Source organism: Amphibalanus amphitrite, unplaced genomic scaffold, assembly GCF_019059575.1.
Source record: "Amphibalanus amphitrite isolate SeventyFive unplaced genomic scaffold, NRLGWU_Aamphi_draft 000636F_arrow, whole genome shotgun sequence".
In the NCBI taxonomy this organism is placed as follows: domain Eukaryota; kingdom Metazoa; phylum Arthropoda; class Thecostraca; order Balanomorpha; family Balanidae; genus Amphibalanus; species Amphibalanus amphitrite.
In genome coordinates this window covers 40,450-63,382 of record NW_024882130.1, presented here as the reverse complement: position 1 = coordinate 63,382, position 22,933 = coordinate 40,450, and the positions used below count along the sequence as shown (strand labels likewise).

The following is a 22,933-nucleotide window of genomic DNA, read 5'->3' as shown; positions in this document are numbered from 1 at the left end:
GGCGACAGCCAATGGGCGGCCGCCGAGCGCTACGGCTGAATTTCGTGTGCTCTGTGTGCCTTCAGGCCATGTCGCGCCGGTATTGAGTCACTATTGGCGGCCGCTGTCTGGCTTTGGACGGCCGGCGCTTCAGAGGCGGCGGCATTCGAGTAGCAGGCGGCGGTCCGGAGCGGCGCGAGAGGGCTCGGGCCAACCGTCGCTGGCGGCGCTTCTACTCAGGTCCGACTCTTCAAGCTCAGGTAAGAAATACTCAACCCTATTGCCCATTTTACTGTCTTGATTTGTCCATTTACGTGCCCCAGCAATGGCGAATGGCGTGTCCCACTTGCCATGCCACCGCCTGTGCGATTACGCAACTGTACAGTGTAGTGGAGGCCATGACTGTGCGAAGGCTGTCTGCCGGCGGGGGCCGTTCACGGATGTTACACCCTTCCTCCTTCTGAATGGGGAACTGACGTGGGGAGGGGTACCGATGGACTTCCGGGATGAGACCACAAGGCCGCGGGTTGGGGTAGAGTGCCTGTGTAGCATGCTTCGATGGACGGTGTCATGTCGACTGCCTTATGAATGTCTGTCATTGCCGGAGCCTGGACACTGGGAATTCCTCACTAGATGAGGCCTGGTGGCCTGTGTGACTGATCAGAGTGAAAGTTGGTCTGGCCCTGGAATCCACGCTCTTCCCCTCCCCATCAGCCTGGCGGAAGCCCGGAGGCCGGGGCATTCCGACGGCACATTTTGTAGTCTCCTTTTACAGTCCTAAGTCCTAACTACAAACCCAAAAGCTATGATTGCGGCGCATTGGGTTTACCGTTTCAGTTTGGCCGTACCTAGCTAAGAAAGAAGCTTTTCTGTTGGATTTGCGGTGCAAAACACGGACGAGCGGTGTTTTGTATGCGTCGCGTTGTTCTAGCTCGTCTCGTATCACGCCTTTCCTCCAGAACGCATTTTATGCAAATTTCAGTATGTCGTGTAGTGCTCGGGACACAGGTGTTTGGTCTAATGTCTCGAAAGCCCGGGCCTTGTCGGCTGTCGCGAGCCGCGGTATCGCGAACACAGCAGGACGACTGCGGTGTTTGGCTGGAGTCTCAGCGACCGAAACTTCCGGGTTGCAATGTGTTGACCGCTGCTCCAAATTGCTCCATCCTGCATTCCAATGGTATCCCGTGATGTTTGAACTCGTGATTTGCACACACTGGCTCTCATTGCGAAACTGCTGGCGGGGCTGCGCGGGGTTGCCGTCCTCCGGTCCTTGCTCCAGTTTCGATCTTATCTGCTTGAGAGAGTCCCGAATGACCTATGGTGGTCAAACACTGCCAGCCAGACACTCGAACACAGCTGTATAATACTATCCTCTTGGTGCTGTCCAACTGGAAGCCGTCTAGTGGCCGTTGTCCGTTTAGACACTGCCCGCTGCCCGGTCTTCTTCCGTTTACACTGTCTGGTGTGACCATGTTGTGTCGCTGTCCAGTCCCATACTGCTGAACCGCGTCCGGCCACTGTTTTATCTGGTCCAGCATTTCCTCCAGCTGCTATCCAGTCCGATGTTGCTAGTTGGATGTTCCAGTCAGACAGCCCTCTGTCCGGTCTGACACTGGTCTGTCTAGTGTCTGGTCTGTCATTCTGTCTCTGCCCAGTCCGGTATTGTCCCTCCAACTGTTGTACGGTCCATTGCGTCCGATCAGGCACTGTTCTCTGTTCGGTTAGGTACCGTGCCCTGTGGGATACTGTTCCGTTAGGTGCCGTGTTCGACTCTTCCTTTTCATTTGCTTCCCTGTCGGGCCGGAAGACAAATGTTTGTTCACTGTTTACTGTTCAGTCACCGGCTAGTCGTTGAATATCCCACTCATGCGTTGTCCTCTGTCTATATATTTTTCTTCAAGTTGAGAAAGTTGGAGCTCAATTTGAAATAAAGATATAATTCAGTTTGAATTGCATTTTTTTCAAATTGAAGTATCGCATATTTTTCAAATTGATCTACAACTTAAAAAAAAAAATGAAGGAAAAGGGTGTAGTGTTCACTCTTGTCCAGTCTACTCAGCCCGATGTTGACCGTGTCCGGTCAAATGCTACCTGCTGTCTGGTCCATTGCTGTCCACTACCGTCTGTCTGCCTCCCGGTCCGTTATTGTCGGCTTCCCGAATCAATACTGCCCAAAGAATGCGTTTCTCTTCACTTTCTTCTGTCAGTGCTGTCTTCGCGTTTGTGAACCTTCGTTTCACCTTTGTTTGTGAATGCGAGTTCTCAAGGTAATTTTTATACGACTTATGATTATCCAAACTCCAAAGTGGTTAAATTTGTGTATTTTGTAACATTTGTCAAAAGTCGTTTCCTGAGATATATAGTTTAACGTTAATGCACGATGCGATGACAATATTCTAAGTCACATTATAAACTCCCAGACCTATTGATAATGTGTTTTAGCACGCCACGCACGTCCAGTGATATTATCCTAACCGATGGCATTGATTTGTTGCAGTGGGATCGTGCAATGGCTGCCAACCAGTCTAGGGGCAAGGTCATCCAGGCCTACAAGAACGTAAGTAAGACGGAAGTGACCGCGATGTAGAGATTGCTACCCGTCCAGCGCTGCGCTCTGAATGAATCATGGCTGCGCCAGTGCAGTGTGTGCGTGCGTGTTAATTTAGCGAGAGTGACTGAGCATGTGCGGGGTTGGACGATGTTTGAACATCCACAGGAATGTTGTAGCTGGTGTCTGTTTGAAGTGACGTGAAGGACGATATGGCCTCGCTATCTCTGCCGGCCTCTCGAGTGATAGGCTGATAACAGAGGTGCAGCCGCACTGGGGAGGGCTCGACGTCTGATAAGCTGAATGGGGTAAAAGGAAAAGGCGGTGCGGGATAAGCCGGTCAGATCGAAGGGCGAGCGGTATGGATCGGGAAGTCCCGGCTGCGATAATTTCAGTATACTTGATGTTGACCTTGTGGTCAGTGGTCTGAGTCGGGGATCAATCTATTTGTTACTTCAGACCTAAATCCCGAGTTGTATGTCCATTCAATGAGACCGCCAAATGACAATGTTTTGACATTAGTTATCCTGGCTTTTTTCCTTTCAGTTGACACTTCGGTTATCGGTATATCTCCGGTGTTTGTGTTATTCGTGCTGTCCCTGTGCCACTTTGGGCTGGCACTGGAGTTCCTTTCCTCTGAGGTCGCTGTCATACGATGATTTATACCAGATTTATACTGCCCTTGTTATGTCATAGTGTTACGTACGGAACTCCCGTTTTTGCGGGACTAACGATTACAACTTTTTAGGTTCCGCTAGTTTTTATTAAACGACACAGTCTGACTGCCGACGTCTGTTCCCAATTGTGAGCCGTCAGCCGACATTCTGTAGCTGTCCACGAACCATTTGTTACGGCGCAGAGGTCACTGAAGTTCATGCTCATGGACATGGAGGCATTCAAGGCCCAAAGGGTATTGAGACGTTCCGAAAACACCTTAGTATTGTCTACATAAGGTACTGAGGATGTGAAGTAGCTAAGCATCCGTACCATCAATCCCATCAATAAGAAGTATTAAATCCCACCAATTAGAAGTAAGCATCCCATTTATGGACTCGACATTTCAACCCATTAAGGGAAGGGAGAACCGACTATGCTCTCGGTCGTTTCAAAATCGTAATGCAAGCTCAAATTTTTCGACTCCTGGCACGACCTCCGCAGTTTTCCACGACCTCGCTGACCTGACTTAACATAGAAGCATGACGTCCTGTCGCCCATCCGTGGGGTTTCCGCTCTGACGGCAGCTCTCCCGCCCACCCGTTCTGCCTCGAGGCGCTCTGTGACCTTGGAAGGGGTCCAGCCCCCCCCCCCAGCCCGCCTGGTGACGCCGCCGGCTGAGTTTCACGGTCATGGGAGCTCCCCCCGCCCCGGCCATGCTGCGGGGGGGTGGCAGACAACGCCCGTTTTCCGGATGGGTCTTCAAAGGGACCGACAAGGGGGTTAAATAACGACTAGTTATGTAAGGATGGAAGGGGGAGCTGTTACTGCAAATGGGACGTGGATGAGAAACTAGAAGAGAAGCCGTAAGGTCAAAGCTCTTTAGGAGTGCTATTTTGTTTTCTTATTATTTGCTATATTCAGCGGTAACCGGATCCCCTGCGTCGTAATTCGCAGTAGTTCGTCTCACTGCGACGAGGAAACGTATTTTTGGTCCATTTTTGGTGCCCTTTTATAGCCGCGACTCGTGAGCGACTTGAACACAAATAGCTCTGGGAGTTAGGGTAAGGGCGGGTAAGAGTACGCGGGCGATAAGAGTACGCATCAGCTGTTTCGGTTGCTTAGCAACGCGGGTTTGTCGAGTTCATGAAGTGACATGAAGCCGCCAGTGCGTGCTTGTCACCAACGGAACGTGGGCGTTGAGCGGCGACGCTGTTGAGTTTAAGGCGATGAATATTATTTTCGAGCGTTATGATATTATTATGGTATGGTACAATAATTTTGATACTTGGCAGTTGAGATAAGGTACATTTCCGTGATTGTTGTGGGAAACTTGTGAGGTTATCTGGGGAAATACTGTGCAGTGCAATATTCTGTTTGTGAAGTTTTGCACAACGTTTCGGGGTTGTTTTGTGCGCGAATTGCATGTACGGTAAGAGGACGCACTGTTCAGGAGAGTAAGAGTACGCAGAATTATACATTAAATCGAATATACAGAAATATAGAATTATTAATCTATCTCTCAATGACGTTTGTTTTGTAGGTATATCATCAATGGAGCACTGTGATGCAGATGCGTACCCGAAATTCTTCCAAATACGAGTTATTCTCCCTTTTGATTGTGCATTTTTTTAAGAAACACACGACATGGTTATTTCCTGATTTATAGACTTGAAGGATTTATTTTATGTTTTTCTTTTTGGATACTAGAGTTAACTTAAATGCCTTCTGAGTTTTAAGTTAAGCATTTGGACAGTACAAGCTGCATAGGTGTGTATTCATATGCTTGCGTACTCCACCCGCCTGGCGTGCGTATTCTTACACACCCCATATGGTAAGAGTATAACGCAACTGCAGCGGTTCAGAAAATGTCAGTTTTAGACCACTTCCATTTACGCTGAAGGATCGTTGCCCCATGGGTTGATGGCTAATTCAATGAACTTTAATATTCCCTATTTGCGATTTCTTTCCTTCAAACATTAAACAAATGAGAGCAGTGGCGGCGGAAGGTATTCTAGGATAGGGGTGCAAACGATATTGAAGCGCCCCTTCCCACTGGGCGCCCCTTACCATATACACGGTTGTAGTAACACAAACAGTGAAGAGACGTTTGACATATTGTGGTATGACAGTTTGACGTTTGTGAAAAGCGATAATGTGAACACATATATATTGCACAAACCGGTTTCGATATCACTTCATCAGTGTGCAAATATATAAATAAAACACTCAAAATACAAAACGGAGACGAAATAGGTGCCTATTTCACCTATTTCGTCTCCGTTTTGTATTTTGAGTGTTTTATTTATATATTTGCACACTGATGAAGTGATATCGAAACCGGTTTGTGCAATATATATGTGTTCACATTATCGCTTTTCACAGACGTTTGACAATGTGTTGTACCTGTTAATACGTTCAGATTCAGAATTACAGTTTTTATGTAACGAGAAATACTTAGATTCCATAGCGTAAATGTAACCTTCATAATGTTCGTTTAGAAACAACCTCATCACCATATCATAAGATTCTCCGAATAAGGCATATCGAAAAGAGTTCCACGGTTCCAATACCTTCGTGTGGACTAGTGAATAAGGCGCCGAATCCATAACACTAACTCGGTGACGGAGAACTGCAGGCCGGTAAGCAGCATGCCGCCTGGGCTGCACTGCACTATTGCATTCAGTGGTGTCATCAGTATCACGTCAGCCCTTCGGAACGGACATCCTGGCTCAATGTCATCAGGTTTATGGTGGGAGTAGCAGGTTTGTGACGCCCCAGTGAAATAAATGCCGCCTTTCAACACCGATAGGAGCCCGAAATGAATGAATACAGGCAATCAACGCTGGTAGGTGTCCCAGCGAAATGAATGCATCTATTACCACCCAGAGGTGCCCCCCATTTCAAACTAATACAACGGCGACGCCTCCACACCGATAGGGGCCCATCCCAGGGGAACGGAATAAATGCCGCCCCCTCAGTGCCGGGCGCCCCAGGAGAATGAATGTTACACATCAACACCAATATGCCTCCCAGTGAAATGAATTATGAATGTCGCCTTTCGACGCCGGTAGGCGCCCCAGACACCAGTGGATTTACTGCCGCCTTAAAACACCGATAGGCACCTCAGTGAAGCGAATGCCGGCCTATACCACCGATAAGCGCCCCGGATGAATAAATACCACCCGTCAACGCCGATAGGCGCCTCAGTGAAATTAATGCCGCCCCAATCTCCGATAGGCGCCCCAGGTGATACATGTCGCCCATCAACACCAACGGGCGCCCCATTGAAATGAATACCGCCCTTCAACATTGGCAGACGCCCCAGTGGAATGAATGCCGCCCCACAATGCCGATGGCCGTCCCTGCACTGGAAAATCAGTTTCGCCCCTATACAGGCGCCCATAGAAGTTTGCAAAGTGCTATTCCTGGTCATAATCATCTCCCCAGTAAAAAAAAAAAAAAACGCAAAATACGCCCCAGCACTAGGGGTGTAACCGCCCATACGGAGAGTGCAATTTTACAGGCCCCAATCTCGGACCTCCCTTAACATTTATATGTTGTAAATGGCAAACCGCCCCCGAGAAATGTTACACAAACTAATTTCCTCTCGCATATCGGCCATCAGGCGCCCCTTTTTGTCGCATGGAGCCTGCAACGCTATAAGCCCTCATATGTTCGTGCATTGGCGTTCGGAGGCGTCAATTCATTTTTTTTTCACGCCTTCAAAGACGTCTCCATAAATGTTTCTTTTTCGTCCCACACACAGGCGCCCCTCTTTCGCATGCAGGCGCCCCTCTTCCGCATGGCGCGCTTCTCGAGTGGCTGCGCCCTCCTAGCCTTTGTCCTTTATCGCCTGGCAATATTATATTCTACAGGGTCGGCAGCATCTGCCTTTGTTTCAGATGATGCCCTCCACTCTTCAGCATATCAAAAGATACTTTTCCCACGTCATTGCCACCCTCTTCGTGTCACAAGTGCCTTTATCAGTTGCGGTATCGCACTGCTCAGCTTTATGGCTGCCGCACCTCTTAACTTCCTGCCTCCTCTACAGATTTTCGAGGTGCCCCTTTCCATAGCTTTAGGGTGCAGCTGCCCCCCTTGCCCCCCTGCTTCCGCCGCCACTGAATGAGAGCAAGAAATCCACTAAGTGCGTACTCTTATACGACTTCACCCTACTCGATAGGTCTGCTTAACGCCCTAAAAGCAGGCCTAAAGCCTAAGCTACACTAGCATGAATTCCGACGTTTTTTCGGTTTCTGCGGGATTTCGGTTCGCGTCGTCAAGTTTGCCTCATAGCGAATGCATTGCGCAAGCTACACTACCAGTCTGGCGTCCCGTGGAACGAAAACCCGCAAAAACCGACGAGTCGGAACCGAAAAAAGTTCACAGCTCTGAACTTTTTTTCGGTTTCTGCGGGATTTCGTTTTAGTGATGAATGATTAGAAGTGATTGTTGCTAATAATATTGTGATGATGGAACAGGTTCAAATGTGAATAATGAAAATGGTGTAATTCATGATTTAAAAAAGACAAGATGTGTTTCAAAACTCATCATTCTACTTCAAATATGATAATTGTAATTAAGCTGACAGATGATTATGATCGAAAATATATTTGCAAAACCTTTAAAACAATTATTTAATTATAATTTTGTTAAAACACGATAACATTTAACATAAATAATTAATTAATTTGATCACTTATCCATCACTATGCTATTAAACAACACCGTCCACGCGGCGGCCGCCCGGAACGAAAAAAACGCAGAAACCGTAAAAACGCGGAAACCGAAATCACGCAAAAACCGAAAAAACGCTGATAGTGTAGCCTGAGCTTAAACGCTTCAGAAGCTGGCCTTACACACTAAAATGAAAACGAACGTCTAGATAGTAAGTATTGACCCCTTGAACGAAAATTAATTTCTGAGATGAACGTTTTTATTTTACGTTACCTATAGGCATACAGTGATGTTTCCTGGTGTCGCCTCCCCCTCCCCCTTCCCCTCACACATTGGTTGACCATTTTTACCGCTATTTGTTGTGCTGTTTTCAAGCAGAGCAGCACAATCCTGGGACCTGGGTTGTCTCATGGCAGGTGCATCGCAAGGTGCATCGTCTGTTGACTACTGTAGTGCTTAGGCTCTATCTTGGGCTCTACGTCAATGCGATAATTTCCGGATTACCTATATGTTATACATTAGTCGTCAGCATACCAAATTTGGACCTAACAGCGGTAAATCAATAAAACGAGTCGCACGAATGCTTTATACGTCTGTCATGTCCGTCCCTAGTGTGTATTTCGCTGTGCCCCACCCGTAGTTTTTGTTTCTTTGTCCAGGTTTCTTTGTCCCATGATATTTTGCCCGTCGCCCATGTTTTTGCCTCACATTATTTGCCTTTTTGTTTGTATGCACGGTTATGTCAGAACTCGAGGTATGTAGCCATGGACGTCTGCCTGCCAGTGTGTATTCCCATGTGCCTTTCTGTGACCTTGTTTTGACCGCTATCCCCGCCTGAAGGAATCCTTGTGTTGGGCCTGGCGCCGGGCTGACGGGTATCGCCAACTAATTGTCCGGCCAAGCACAGTAACTGCAGTTATACAGCGTTTGGTGTGGCATTTCATAGTGCCTGCAGTGCGAGTCTTGCATGGAATATATTCCATTATTTGCCGCTTATTTTAAGATAAATATTTGCTGATTATTACCACCTTGCATTTCACCAAGTAAATTTTGTTTTTACGGTCGTTAGCGGAACGGTAATGGTGGGCGTGGCTGCCTGAGGGATCTGGTTTTGGCCCTGTGTTTAGTGCAAATTACCCTGGATGAAACCTCGTACTCCTGCACTATGTAGCCTTCTTCCTCGTTATCCCAGGAGTTCACATGGTGCGAAGCAGTTACGTGCACCACCGAGGCAAGGATATGACATAAACTGAGCCCTTACATAACCGCCGAAACGACCCCTCTTTCTTCGTAACCGGCTCGCGTGCCAGCAACGTAACCTTGGGACGCTGGAGGCCATCTCTGAGGTGACCAGGGGCTGCTGGGCTGGACTCCTGTCCTCCTGCAGATGGCTGGCAGGGGAGGGGAACAAATGTGGCGATGCGGCACGCCCATGACGTGGGATGGCGGCAGCCAGCCAGCCTTTGGTGGAAGGGATGTGGAGGGTCGGTGTGTCATCGTAGCTTTGGTCAATAGTCCGAGGCTCTGAAGGGTCGCTTTACGCTCGGAAGGGTCGATGTTGTCCGTGTCGGCATACCGGACCGTAAGTTTTTGTCCCCTCGGTCCCGGTCAACCGGTATAAACCAGCTGCATCCAGATATCGTCCGGTCGACTGAACTCTGTGTTTGGATGGTGTCAGGGCGTCGGTCTTGGTGGCTTGAGAGACATCGCAGACAACCTTTTTTGTGGGTTGAGGCCTTACACACCAACCGGGAATGTTTTGATTTTGCTCTCTGTCGTCGTTAGCACGCGCTGATACTTTGTTCCAACGATTCGCGTTACTTTAGCATTCTCGTGGTCTGCAGCCCAGCCCAACCCATGAAAGGTGGAACGGTTTGCGCAGTGTATTGGCAACTTAGGGTGGTTTACCGGGCGCCTTGGTGGCTTGACTGTTGGAATCAACGTTTAGATCGTCCAGCGGCCTAATTTTATTTCACAATGAATACAGTGAGAAAAATACCATAACCCTTACCCTGTGTGGCATGTTTCGTGCTGAAACCCAAAATGTGCGCCATATTTTTACTGTTTTTTTTTCCTCCGGCAGTTGCTGCATCTGGGCAAGAACTACCCCAAGGGCTACAACCACTTCCGCGACACCCTGCGCGCGGCGTTCGAGAAGAACAAGGCCGTGGAGGACCCGGAGCAGATCCGCCAGCTGCTCGGCAAGTGCGACAACATCGCCAAGGAGCTGCAGACCCTCTACATGCTGCGTCAGTACCGCAACGTCAACAAGCACTGCACCAGGGAGTACCCCAAGAAACAACGCTTCTCCAACTGAGAAGGGAGTCACTCGAGGTGGCGAGGACACGCAGAAGAGCATGGAGGTTAACAAGATCACCCGGGGTGGGACGGGAAGTGAGAGCTGGATGATGATGATACACCGTCTGGATTCGAGTTGATGTTCGGACTGGACTATTGCGAGGCTGCGCTGTTACGCGCATCTATTATCAATAAGCAAGTGTTTAAAAGACAACGGTCTTCTAAGAGAATTCGAGGCGTTTTATGTGTATGATGCTGTGCGGATGTCATTATGTGAATCATGTGTACTTATGAGGTGGGTCGTAATCAGGGGGGTACGCTCCCGCTGTTTAGCATTACGAAAAATGGTGACAGACGTTTGTGGAGGATTGTCGACGAACTCTTGTTCCGCGAGCAGTACTTACACGCTAGCGGAAAATTCACCAATCAGCGCTCGGCAGTACTCGGCGCTGATTGGTCCGACGCTCGTGACGAAATTGTGGGGGACCGCAGTTATTCTCTATGGACCCGAATAGGCTTTTGGATTTCGGAGGAGTTTCTTTAAAACTATATGCTGATTGGAGCTGTTTTCGAGTTGAAATATATTTCATATGACTGTTAGCTATATAATGACACCATAAAATCATGATTTTAATAAATATTACCGATGTAATATCGGCCGAAAAGACATGCTGTCATGGCACGGACTGCCCTGCGGCTGATGTGGGGCCCCTAGTGCCAGCGTATGGTAATAATGGGTTGACGAAGGGTTATTGGAGAAACTTAGAGCCCCATCAGCATTCAGTAGAGGGTCATCAGAGGCCGGGAATGTCCATCAGAGGTCTGAGTAGGCCTGTCATAGGGGCATACATGACACATCATGGCCCATGGGTCAATGTAGATCCATTAGGGGCCGTTGAAGGGCCATCATTGTTCAGCATGGGCTCGCAATTACCTCTGATGGGCATATGCCGTGCCCCGATGGACTAACGCTGGCCCCTGATGAACCATCACCAGCCCCTGATAGGTCTACAAAGCCCCCTGCTGGTTCCAAATTGGTCACTGATATGCCGAAATGGGCCACTGAGAAACCCGTACAACATCCCCTGACTGCACCTGCTGGACCAGTGCCGTCCCCTCATGGGCCCACCACAGCTCTTGAATGACCTTTTCAAGTCCCCTGAAGTGCCTTTATTGGCCTAAATGGCCCCTGATTGACTTATGTGGTCCCTATTGGTCCTATATGGCCCCCATGAGCCCTCAAGACAGCCTTACATTATATGCCACTGGGCCCTGTTGGGTCAGCACCGGCCCCTGATAGGCTTGCACTGGACCCACCGGGCCTATACCGACCCATGAAGGGCCTATGTCGAGCCCTCATGGACCTCCGATGACCACACGCCGGCATGTGTGGCCCCATCAGCAGTGGTCCGTCTATCCCATGTGCTTACGGTCTTTTTGGCCGATGTGACACCGGTAGTATATAGAAATGTTATGATTAAATGTCGTTATTACACAGTCAAAAGTCACAGAAAGAATATCCAAGCTCAAAAATTGCCTCAAACCCAACAAAAACTGGTATAAATCCTGTAGTAATGCAAAAAGTCCAGTACACTCAGATGCCTCTATTCACACCCGTACCCGCTCGTGTCCCGGAGCGCACTGCCCGGCTTCACCACATTAGCCTAGATCATACCTCTGTACACGTCATATCACGTCATATCACGTCATTCTGAACCCTAGACAAAGGCTGATCAATTTCTCCCTCCGCCGACTCACCGTCGCCATAAGACCCTGGCTCGCAATACGACGCGCACCATCATCGCTCGAACCACGCAATGACTAAGACACAGACTACACCTCACCCTGATCCTCAAGATCATCACTTCCGCTGCTGCTGTTTAACGCATCAATCGGCACCACGTGGCCGAAGAAGTCAGGCGGCCGCCGATTACGCTGACCTCGGCGCACCACCCTTTCGCCGCTGTCGCTCTCAGACCGGCCGCATTCACCACCCGCATCATCAGCCTCCTCCACCGGGCGCCCCGGCGCGCCATCGCCCTCATAACCGAATGTCATGACGATCGGGGACCCGGCACGGTCCTCCTCCGCTTCCTGTGGGCCCCCGCTGCCCCGGTCGGGGGTCCGAGGGCCTGCTGCTGGTCCCCCGGTGTCACCGCAGTGGCGGAGGTCTCTGATGTGCCAAGGCACGCCGCCCACTTCAACCACCTGCGGCGACACCACGCCAGACACCGTTCCTCGAACCGACCGCTCGGTGCAGCGGGTGCCCGGCCGCCTCACCCACACGGCGTCCCCCACCTGGAAGTCGCCCTCCCGCCGGGCTGGCGGCCGTCCTATCACGGCCTCCTCGGACGCTCCGGCGGTAGCTCTTTGTCTCACGGCGTCCCTCACAGGGTAGCGGTAGATGCCGTTGGCGGGCGCCTCAGCCGCCGTCCCGCCGTCACGGGGCGTGATATTGTACAGGTGCACGGCCTCTCCGATGCCACACTTCTTCCGCGCCGCGATCACTTTGACACTGCGGTGGTTCCGCTCCACGATGGAGTTCCCGCTGGGGCGATGCACTGCGCGGAAACGCAGCAGCACTCCCCAGCGGGCAGCGAAAGCGGCGAACTGACGACTGCGGAAAGCGGTGTCGTTGTCCGCCAGAAGCTCAGCCGGTGCGCCTCGCTCCGCGAACACTTGTTCGAGTTCACTCGTGACTGTCGCCGCGTCCGACCGCCGCAGCAGCCTCCACACACAAAACCGTGACGGGCCACAGTCTATCACCGACAAGTAGGACTGACCACCGTAGTGCGTGACATCGATGGCCAGCCGGTCCCACGTCCCCTCCACAGCCAGCGACCCGTGCCTCCAGGTCACCGGCGCCGGGTCAACCGCGCGGCAGACGTCACAGGCCGTCACCACTTCCCTGACCACTTTCCGGGAAATCGACGATGACACATCCCGACGCGCGAAATACAGCGTTCGTCGGACACCCGGGTGACCCGCCCTGACATGTACGTCAGTGACGGCCTGTCGGAAGTCCACGGTAACGGCGCCGCCGCCGTCTCCCACTTCCGATCCAACCACTGCCGCTGCTGCCACTGGCTGTCCATCGCTCGGCCGCTGGTCCGCTGGCTGCGAGTCCTGACGCAACCACAGGGACGGCACTCGGGTCAGCGTGTCCGAACGGTTCTGAGACGAGCGGACTAGAGACACGGTGAGAGAAATGCCCAGCTCTGCGACCAGCTGCCTGATGACGTCGACCCGCCGGCGGATAAGCATCTCTCCATGTGCCTTGGTTCGCAGTCTCGCGCGCCCGCTCAGAGCGTCGCTGACCCACCGGTGAACAGTGGCGGAGTCCGTCTTCAGCTCGATGGTCTTCATGTCCCACGCCAGGGCCAGGTTGATGCCCCGCACGGCGGCGTCGAGCTCCGCCATGTTGATGTGGGTGGCCTCGTCCCGGCGGAGCCAGCACGCGTCCTCGATGACGTCACCTCCCTCGCTCTCCAGCACGACGCCGGCGGCTATCGAGCTGGCGTCCGTCCACAGTACGGCGCGGTGCCCAGTCACGCACCACTGCCCACGGGCCGGGTCCTCGCTCGCCAGTCGCTCAGCCACGTGCTTCAGCTGTTCCCGCAGGGCCGCGTCGTGTGTGACGTCATCCCACCCGCGTGTGAGAGAGTTGACACGACGCTTCAGCCACGCTGTCGCTGGTCTCAGCCAACCGCAGACCGGCAGGTGCGCCACGATACGACCACACCATGAAAACACGGAGCGCCGCGTCATTGCCGCGGGCGGTGAGCCGACTGGGTTGTCACGCCTCCAGGCCAGCCCACCCCCGACTGGCTCCACACGCAGTCCCAGCAGCCGCGCTCCGTCCGCAGCCCGCTCCGGCGGCTTACACTGGAGCCCATAGCTCGCGAAGTGGGCGATCACGCGCTCCGCGCTCACCACGTCCTCATTGACGCACAGATCGTCGACGTACGGTATGACGGCGCCCTGCATCACTGGGTCCTGTTGCAGCACCGTCCGCACCACCGCCTTCATGATGAGAGGCGCGACGTTGAGCCCGAATCCGACACGGGTAAGAGCGTACCTTTGGCCATCAATCACGACTGTCTGAAACGGCCACAGCCGACGATCGGTCCTGAGCTGCAAGTACGCCCTCTTCAGGTCGACGACGGCGACGTTGGCCCCGTGCCGCCGCCATTTCCTCAGCGTGTCGGCACATACGTCAGCGTCGGCCGTGTGTGCCTCCACATGGCTGTTGAGCTCGCGGCAGTCTAAGACTGGTCGTACTTTAGTCTTGTTCTGCTGTTCAACAGCCATGAGAGGGATCAGCCCGCGCGGCGGCCCGTCCACCGTCTCGTCGTACGGCTCCAGCCAGCCGTTGTCGATCCATGTACGGAGTTCAGCATCAAACTCCTGCCGTGCCTCGGCCGGCACGCCGTACTGGGGGACACCGTTCCTCAGGCACCCTGGCTCCGCCCCGTTCCGCCACTTCCACGCCACCGTCCAGTGTTGACTTTTCGCGTCATAAGTGACCGTGAAGTCTCGCTCTTCCACGGTCAACGCCGGGGGCGTCACGGCGCTGCATCGCGGCGGCACCCCTCCCGGGCCCGGCACGGCCACGTCGGGCCTCTCGCTGGCACCGAACACCACATCGTCCGCCGCCCGCACTGTCACCCCGCCCAGCGCCGCGATGCCGGTCATCCCCACCAGCATATCCACGCCCAGTGGTTTGTCCGGCACTACCACGGCGCTGAGCGTCACCGCGGGCCCGCCGCTCTTCAGCTGAACCGCCACCTCCGTTACTCCGCTGCTTGGCAGCCGGGACCCGTTGACGGCCATTACAGTCACGCCGCACCGTCTCCAGCTCGCGCAGCACGACTCGTGGATGATGGTGCAGCTGCAGCCCGAGTCGATAACAGCCACTCTGCGCTGCCCATTCACCAGCAGCTGCACCGTCGGTAGCGCGCCTCTTACTCTTGGGCTGCCCGAGAGGAGGTTGGCGCAGACACCGCCTCTCCTGACGCGTTTCCCGGCATCCGTTCCGGGCAGCGTGCCGCGGCGTGTCCTGGCTGCTCGCACCGGAAACAGATGATGTCCGCTCTCCTCTCCGCCCGGCAGTCACGAGCGAAGTGACCGGCTCGACCGCAGCGGTAACACCGTGATGACGCCGGCGTGTGGCGGGAACGGGCCGGCGCAGCGGCGGCAGCGGCTGCAGCGACGGCATTCTCTGCCATCAGCGCCCGAGCCCGCTCCACCAGCTCGGCCAGCGTCAGGCTCTCCATGCGGCAGCCGGCCCTCAAGGTATGCCTCGCCGCATCCGGGAGACCGGCCACGAAGCCGCACATCAGCGCCGTGTCGCCGAGCCCGCCGAACAGGGAGGCCAGCCGCCGCAGGTCTGCCAGGTAGACGTCGACGCTCTCGCCGACACGAAGTCTTCTCGCCGTGAACTCCTCGTACGCCTGGAACTTATCCACAGCGAACGCCCGCAGCAGGGCAGCTTTGACGGCAGAGTACTGCAGCTTCTCCTCGGGCTTCAGCTGCTGGTAGACGCTGAAGGCTCCGCCGGTCAACCGCAGGGGGACGACGGTTTGAATGTCGGACACTCCGCGCAGCTGACAGACGAGCTCCGTCTTATCCAGCCACTCTTCCACAGAGGCGTTACCGCCATCGAACTCGGGGATTAGCCGCATGTCCAGCGCCGAACTTGCCACAGCGCTTTCCTGTGACATGGTTGCCGGAATAGCTTGTAGTAATGCAAAAAGTCCAGTACACTCAGATGCCTCTATTCACACCCGTACCCGCTCGTGTCCCGGAGCGCACTGCCCGGCTTCACCACATTAGCCTAGATCATACCTCTGTACACGTCATATCACGTCATATCACGTCATTCTGAACCCTAGACAAAGGCTGATCAATTTCTCCCTCCGCCGACTCACCGTCGCCATAAGACCCTGGCTCGCAATACGACGCGCACCATCATCGCTCGAACCACGCAATGACTAAGACACAGACTACAAATCCCCTTCAAAAGCCGTAAGTCTATGAAACGCCATAGGGGAATAGCTACAGTCCCCCACAATTTCGTCACGAGCATCGGGCCAATCAGCGTCGAGTATTGCCGAACGCCGATTGGGCGATTTCCGCTAGCCTGTAAATGCTGCTTGCGGATATAGTTTTGAACAAGTGAGGGTCGCGGCTACTAATTATCGCTTGTCACCACTTTTTCGTCGGGAACGTTCTACCTGGTTTATATAGCCTTGGTCGTAATGGTCAGCATCAACTCTAAACAGCGATGTTAGATTGAAGTAACGATGTGCGAGGCATTGGAAGTTCCCAGTGGAGTAATCTGGATGTGTCCTAGCTACCGCTCTGGCACTTGAGGGCTGTGAAGGTGTACCGAAGAAGGAAGCCTTGAATGAGTAGGTGTGGAGAATGTCACTTCTTGCCTTTATGTCTTTGTATGCCAGTGATGTGCTGGTCTGTGAGGTCGCTTGTAGCAGGTGACAGACAATGTATCGTGTCGAAATGTAAGTGTATATATGAGGGGTGCATATCTTTTAAACTAACCTTTTCAACGGAAGGGTGCCTGGACGGCGCTTGTCGTAGCGGTCGGTGCGTCTGAGGGGCGTCGTCCCCCGCAGACCGCCGTAGGGGTGGCTATCATAGCGCTATTCCGCGAGCGAACATTGTACAATATGCTTTACTCTGTGCTAGAGTGGCTGTGTGGCTAGGGTTGGCCAGTTTGAGACGGTGGCTCCGCGGATTCAGTTGATATTTTCATCCCCATTCAGACGCGTGCTTCGTCCGCTCCATCACCGTTTAGCCGAAACAAATCATGCGCGGTATATAGTGAACGCTCCAAGAGCCTGATTGATATGGAAGAGCCGCGTCTGCCGTGGGGCAAGCCATGAGCCGTGTTCTGGAAATGGTGTGTGTTTGCTCCAATGGCAACTCATTGCAACTCAGGTACAGGGTGAGGCGCTGTTGTGGATGTTCACTCGAAGACTGTCATTGCGTGCGGTGGTGTAAATATGTCTATATTCTAGAAAATAATAAAACATTTTGTAAAAACGCTCTTTAAACTGGTCTTGCAGGGGAGCCGCAGCGCCAACATTACCTTGTTACTATATTGCGTAGGCACTACGCATCCCCTTAGCGCTTATCGTACCGATGTCAAGAGCGAGCTAGCCATTTTTACGATCGAGTTCTGCACTACCGTCTACCACTGCTCATGCACTGGATTGTGACGTCATTTAGTCTGTATACATACGTCAGCACGACTTGCACAATATGGGTGTGTTCACTGGCTCGCAGGGCAGTGGTAACCAGATGCATTCGACGCGATGCCGTGCATGGTATGTGGTATATATCGTGTAACCCGAAAGCAGCGATGACGTCAGTAGGATAAAGGTCATGTCACGGTACGGATGCACTGCGATTGGGCTTGCAACAGGAGCGGCTGGACCGCCTGGACCTCGCCCTAGGTTTCGACACAGCCGCTGGGGTCAGATCCACATCGCCCTGATAGCCACAGATAACCTGTCATGGACCTCGGGCCACTAAAACAGCTTTCCACTGCCTCACTCCTCAGAACTCTTATTCGCCACACCAGATACGGATCGCTAGCTCGGGCATCAGGTCCATAAAGCAGCTTTTCGCTGCCTCAGGACCCTGACTAGCCAGGTACGGACCTAATGGCGCTGGGCCTGCCACCTTCAGCAGAGTAGTGGACCCTGGGACTGAGCCCCAGCTAGGTCCTCCTAGTCTTATACTCCTCTTGGTCCTCCTAGACCCGAAATGCAGCTTCCGAAGACCCTCGGGATCAAAATGCAGCCGCCTACGTCCCTCAGGCCCCCAATTCAGCAGTCTATGGTCCTAAGCAGCCTTTCACGGGCCTCAGGTCCGTAATATGTACAGACTACAGTTCTCATGGCCCTCGGATTCCTGGCATTATCAGCCACGACCACAGGTCGCCGACAGCCCGCCATGCTAGCCTTCAGGCCCCAGACACCGACAGTCACGGATCAAGTGCGTCGCGCCCGGCGGCGCCACCGCTGGCAGTTTTTTTTGTGCCGCTTTTTGTCGCATTCGCAGTCCCGCCCCGTTCCTGTGGTGCTCTTTGTCGTTCCGCTGGGACAGGGGCCCAACAGGGGGCGGAGCGGAGCGGGGCGGGGCTTCACCGAGTGCCATGCCAGGTCATTCCTCGAGTCAAGAGCGTAGCGTGAACATATTTGGCGATGTGGGAGAACGACCGGCTGTTATGTGGCCAAAGGAGCGCGATGACCCTGAGTCTTATGCCATTCTGATGTAATGTTGGCGACCGTCCCAGTTCAGACTGCGTTCTACTCAGAAGCGTGAAAGACGAGTGTTTTAGAAACAGCCGTAATGGGACAGAGTCAGCGACCATGTCGGACATTGGCAGTGGTAGCTCTTACTCATGGCGAGCTTATTCCGTTTTAGACATGCAATGAAGAAACCGCACACGAAATAGGTAACACGGCGAATTCGTGACGGTTTCAGCTCCGCTCGAGATTCAGTTTTGTACCGGCAGTCGAACGATATGTCAATCATTAGGCCAATTTGTTTTCTGTAGTTACTCCTCCCTTCAAGCCACAAAGGCAATTGGCGAACGCCGGAACGGCTACAACCGTCACCCTTTTGCCTGGCACTATGACGCTTTGTTCTCCCATTGAACCTAATTGAGGGTATGGCATCTTTATCACCTTATTGAGTCGCTAACGGATATGCCCCACATCAGAGCGCCGTTGATTCAGACACCCTACCTTACTACGCCGCGCTGGCACGCAGCGCGGTCCTTTGACCGGGCGGCGCCGGGCGCCCCGGGCTATTTCGGTTAGCCGTGTGACCGGCCGGCCGTTCTCGCCTCTGATTGGTCGGCGCCGCCTGGCAGGCTATTCTGGCCCGCGGGGCCCGCATACCACCGGAGACACCCGCACGGCGCATCTCTCATCCGGCCGACGCACTCGGCTGTCACTGATATGTGACCGGGGACCACGAGTGTCCGACGTGCACTCCCGATCGCGCTACAGCGATTTAACAGTCACAAGGGACTTTGGTAGCTTTACGCTACTTCGCGTACGATCCCATTCATTCCCTCCAATGCCAAAGTGTAGGGATATTTGGTACTGCCAATAAATACAACACGCAAGCATACCGCAGCATCACATCTATCAACAAGCGCTTCAACAAACACAAACCTGAAACAGGTAACAAGTGTATTCAACCATGTAAGAAAACGGCTAAAGCCTTGCTCGTCATAGTAGACAGCGCAGCCGGGTGCTCCGCCCACTGCGCGAGCCTCACTGCGACGCGTCTGTGCTCTGCATCTTCGAGCACACACGCTGGATGCCGGTGCGGACAAGGCACAGCGCGAGCGACCACCACAAGGCACCAGACAGAGGCAGATGGGGCGCCGCGTACAGCGGAGACGGCCAGCGGATACCGAGCGCAAAGACGGTCAATGTGTTTCAACACCGAAAGGCAAGGCTCCGATCTCCGCTGTTCGGACTTAACGGTCACAGGCATTTGCAGGTATGTAATACAAAAGCCTCATAAGGTTGAAATAACTCAAGTGAAATCAAGATAGTCGTTTCTGTGGTTAACAGCACATGAAGCTGGGTTGACATTATCTGCGATAAGGTCGGTTTTAACGATGAAACATAACTTGGTTGGTAAGGTTGGTTTGTTAAATATTCTGTAATACATCATACACGAAGAAGTACAAAACAACACAGCGTATGTAAGTAAAGTATAAGAACATGATCATGCACTTGTCTTTAGGCACGACTTAAACACGATTTAAGCACAACCTGGCTGAATAGAATCACCTTTGATTTTACAGCTTTCATTGAAACAAAGCAATCACTTATCTATCGCCAGACATTATCGTAGCGAATTGTTCGTAAGCAAAGCGAGCACCAGACAACCCAATTCTCCTCATGTAACACCAATAGGATGGCACATACCGGGGGTGACCCCTGTGGGACCCCTCACTCGATCGGCGAGATTCTGCAGTCTATAGACCTCACTTCAGGCGGTCTCTACAAGCCACTATCGTTCGATCGACCACAGAACAGGTAAGGAAGAACAGGTGTTACTCAAAGCAACCGGTACAAACACTGGCGGAGCTGGACACTCGCACAATCTCGAGACATTTCAGAGATGGTTTAGCGCTGTTTTGGTACAGTAAGGTACCAGTACAGAGAGCGTTTGCTGCAAAGACAAGCGGAAACAACTGCCTGCTTCCGTGAATCTCATCGGTCAGCCCCCTCAAGCAGGTACGATAGTAAAAACTACACCCTTCTTCCCCAGAAATAAAGGCATTTATCTTAAAAATAGCATTCACGAAGTACCATACTTTCAAATCGACCGACTATCCAGACTAATATCACCAGAAAGTATCTACAACGTACGATGAATTACTTTGTAACTCTGGGTCATGGAAGACATTTTAATTGGGTTAACATTAATTTAGAACAGACGTTGAATCGCTCTCAATAAAGCGAAGGTACTCAATGCGACAGCAATCCTGTAGTCAATGAGGTAGGCAGACGCCTTCAAAGCAACAGTTGCGGTAGAAACCGACAGTCGTGCAACACGAAGGCGCTGGAGCTCGTAAAACCAACCCATTAGAAAAAAGGTTCAACAATGTTATTTTTTTCAGATTTAAATACTGGCATTTACTTACTACGAAACAGTTGTTCATTTGTTATTGAACTGGAAAACGGAATATTTCGATGTCGTAGAAAAGATAGCCGTTTTATGAAGCTGAGGCTAATGAAAAATAAGTGATGAAGTGACGAACTCTTATGTGCAATGTGCATGTATGATGTCATAAAACATCGATTTGCCTGCTTGATAACAAGCACGATTCGGTTTTCTCAGCATTATGATCGCTGAAAGATGCACATTTGCCTGGTGTTTTGACATCTTGCCGATATCAATTGTCTCAAAAACACTGAAACATTCCGCTCAATTTAGCCACCAACTGAGCTGAATTTAACTGAGCTATCGGCCATAAAAAGCCGATAGCCAATCTCATCGTATGCAATCTCCAATCTCTAACGGGAGCTAATTTCAAATCACGTCGGCAGGCGACATGGGCTCGTCTCAGTTGGGCAGTGCTACGACAGGACGGCGAGGCCAGGGGACACAGTCCCTAAGGCAATCGGAAGATATAACGCAAGGCACTTGATAGTTTCGCTAAACTAACCACTTTTAGTGGTACGGGACACCTAAGTATGAAACACTTATACCACAGTCCGAAAATATGCACACATGTACACACAACAGCTAACACGTTGAACGTGCATAGTCACTAGTAGAAAGCTACTCTATAGCTGATCAAATAACATAACAAGTACACTTGCATTGGTCTTGTAACACTAGAAAAGCACGGATGCAAATAGTGGCTATTGTATAATCAAATCGTGCAAAACTGAAGAGTATTATCGTTAGATAAAACAAATATACACGTGTTAATTTCAACAAGAGGAGATACTAACAAAACTAGAACGGCGTCTGGATCAGACACAGCGAACTAATGAGAGTGCAGGTATTTTGTTCTAAGGCGATCGTGATTCGTACCCATCTACGAACTACCTCCAGTGGGCAGCTGATCTACCGTTTTCAAGCACACGCTGTCAGATCGAGCGTTCATCTTCGATCACCAGAGTGCACAATCTATGTGGCTCTGGTTTGCGAGAGGTCGGATTAACCACTTCCTCCTCGACTGGACAAATTGCTCTCACGACGCGCCCAACAGGGCAGAGCCGACATTCGTCAACCAACGAAACCTTTGCCGGACTAAAGGTAAGGCATGGGTGTGCTCGTTAGCGCCGTACTTCCCTTTCGGATACGACTTCTTCTGCCTTGCAAACGGTAGAGGTGACGTGTGCATGACCACCAATCATCAGTTAGATGCTTCCTGTCTTGCCCACTGCAGCAGTAGTGCAGACGTGTCAACGAGCGCGGGACCTCCCATGAAGAGACGACGGTACTCTCCACCAGGCAGATGACAGAGGCCACCTCCCACCAGGTACACGCCTCCCTCTGCCCGGCCCACGGCACAACAGACCTGTTCGTCACGCCCAACTTCCTATCACGAGACACCTCCCTCGGCCTGATTGACGGTCGAGTACGCGTGTCTGTGTGCTCCCGTCGACACGGGCGCCACGGTGGGTGGCACTCGCCGGCTCCGGCGGGCCAGGAGAGGCGGCGGCGGCTCCAGACATTCGATGCCGACCCAGCGGCGCTGATGCAGCACGCTGGCCACCCGCAGCAGCTGTGAAACAAAGGGGAGGTCAGAAGGGTCAGAGTGCCAGTGAGTCGACTCAGGTGCAGAAGGGTGGTGGGCTAGTGCACTCAGACAAGAGACAAACAATGGCACCTGCACTCGGCATTGGCTGTGCGCAGTCTGATACACCGTTGGTAAATTCTTAGTTACGCGGCTTATGTCCTGGCATTTCTGATAAATGTGATTAGACCAAATGCGTTGGTGCTATAATCTTCAACGAGCTGTCATCGAGTGAGAAGCGATTAGTCAATGAAATCAGTTTATGTGATTTACAAGAGTTAATAGCAGACAATGCTGATTCTGACAAAGGCCAGGATATTAGCAAGGACAATTACAGCGTACTTGTATCCCTCATACCACATTCAATTTGTCACTCATTTCCGTTCTCCTTATCCGGCCCGGTGTCATCCCAATCCAGCTCTTTGTGACGCCCAGCCCCGCCCATTGCGCAATAAAGACTCGAT

The 22,933-nt window shown here is 52.3% G+C and overlaps 4 protein-coding genes across 7 annotated transcripts in view; 1 reads left to right on the top strand and 3 right to left on the bottom strand.

Moving 5' to 3' along the window:
• The first annotated feature begins 70 nt into the window (after positions 1 to 70).
• LOC122363708 (electron transfer flavoprotein regulatory factor 1-like) lies at positions 71 to 10,826 on the top strand. The gene is made up of 3 exons (XM_043333252.1): positions 71 to 239; positions 2,477 to 2,536; positions 9,945 to 10,826. The coding sequence occupies exons 2-3, from the start codon at positions 2,489 to 2,491 to the stop codon at positions 10,176 to 10,178; spliced, it is 282 nt and encodes a 93-aa protein (XP_043189187.1). The 5' UTR covers positions 71 to 239; positions 2,477 to 2,488; the 3' UTR covers positions 10,179 to 10,826.
• A 1,166-nt stretch (positions 10,827 to 11,992) lies between these two features.
• On the bottom strand, positions 11,993 to 14,992 carry LOC122363704. Its single transcript, XM_043333245.1, has one exon. The coding sequence runs from the start codon at positions 14,990 to 14,992 to the stop codon at positions 11,993 to 11,995; it is 3,000 nt and encodes a 999-aa protein (XP_043189180.1).
• Positions 14,993 to 15,110: 118 nt separating this feature from the next.
• On the bottom strand, positions 15,111 to 15,882 carry LOC122363707. The gene is made up of 2 exons (XM_043333251.1): positions 15,211 to 15,882; positions 15,111 to 15,138 (listed from the first exon to the last, which is right to left on the bottom strand). Exons 1-2 carry the CDS (start codon positions 15,880 to 15,882, stop codon positions 15,124 to 15,126), a joined length of 687 nt encoding a protein of 228 aa, XP_043189186.1. The 3' UTR covers positions 15,111 to 15,123.
• A 3,490-nt stretch (positions 15,883 to 19,372) lies between these two features.
• The window catches only part of LOC122363706 (DNA damage-regulated autophagy modulator protein 2-like), a 35,929-nt gene continuing 32,368 nt past the window's right edge, over positions 19,373 to 22,933 (bottom strand). For all 4 annotated transcript variants that reach the window (XM_043333250.1, XM_043333248.1, XM_043333247.1 and 1 more), the window contains one exon: positions 19,373 to 22,457. Coding sequence is in view for 2 of the 4 variants with exons in the window: in XM_043333248.1 (XP_043189183.1) it covers positions 22,275 to 22,457 (183 nt within the window). In the remaining 2 variants the exon portion in view is untranslated. The remainder of the gene's footprint in view (positions 22,458 to 22,933) is intronic.

What these genes read in the sequence shown, in the direction of transcription:
- LOC122363708 (XM_043333252.1), top strand. Translation starts at nt 2,489, where the DNA reads ATGGCTGCCAACCAGTCTAGGGGCAAGGTCATCCAGGCCTACAAGAAC. An exon ending in TCATCCAGGCCTACAAGAAC is followed by an intron (nt 2,537 to 9,944) that starts GTAAGTAAGACG and finishes TTCCTCCGGCAG; the next exon opens with TTGCTGCATCTGGGCAAGAA.
- LOC122363704 (XM_043333245.1), bottom strand. Translation starts at nt 14,992, where the DNA reads ATGGCCGTCAACGGGTCCCGGCTGCCAAGCAGCGGAGTAACGGAGGTG.
- LOC122363707 (XM_043333251.1), bottom strand. Translation starts at nt 15,882, where the DNA reads ATGTCACAGGAAAGCGCTGTGGCAAGTTCGGCGCTGGACATGCGGCTA.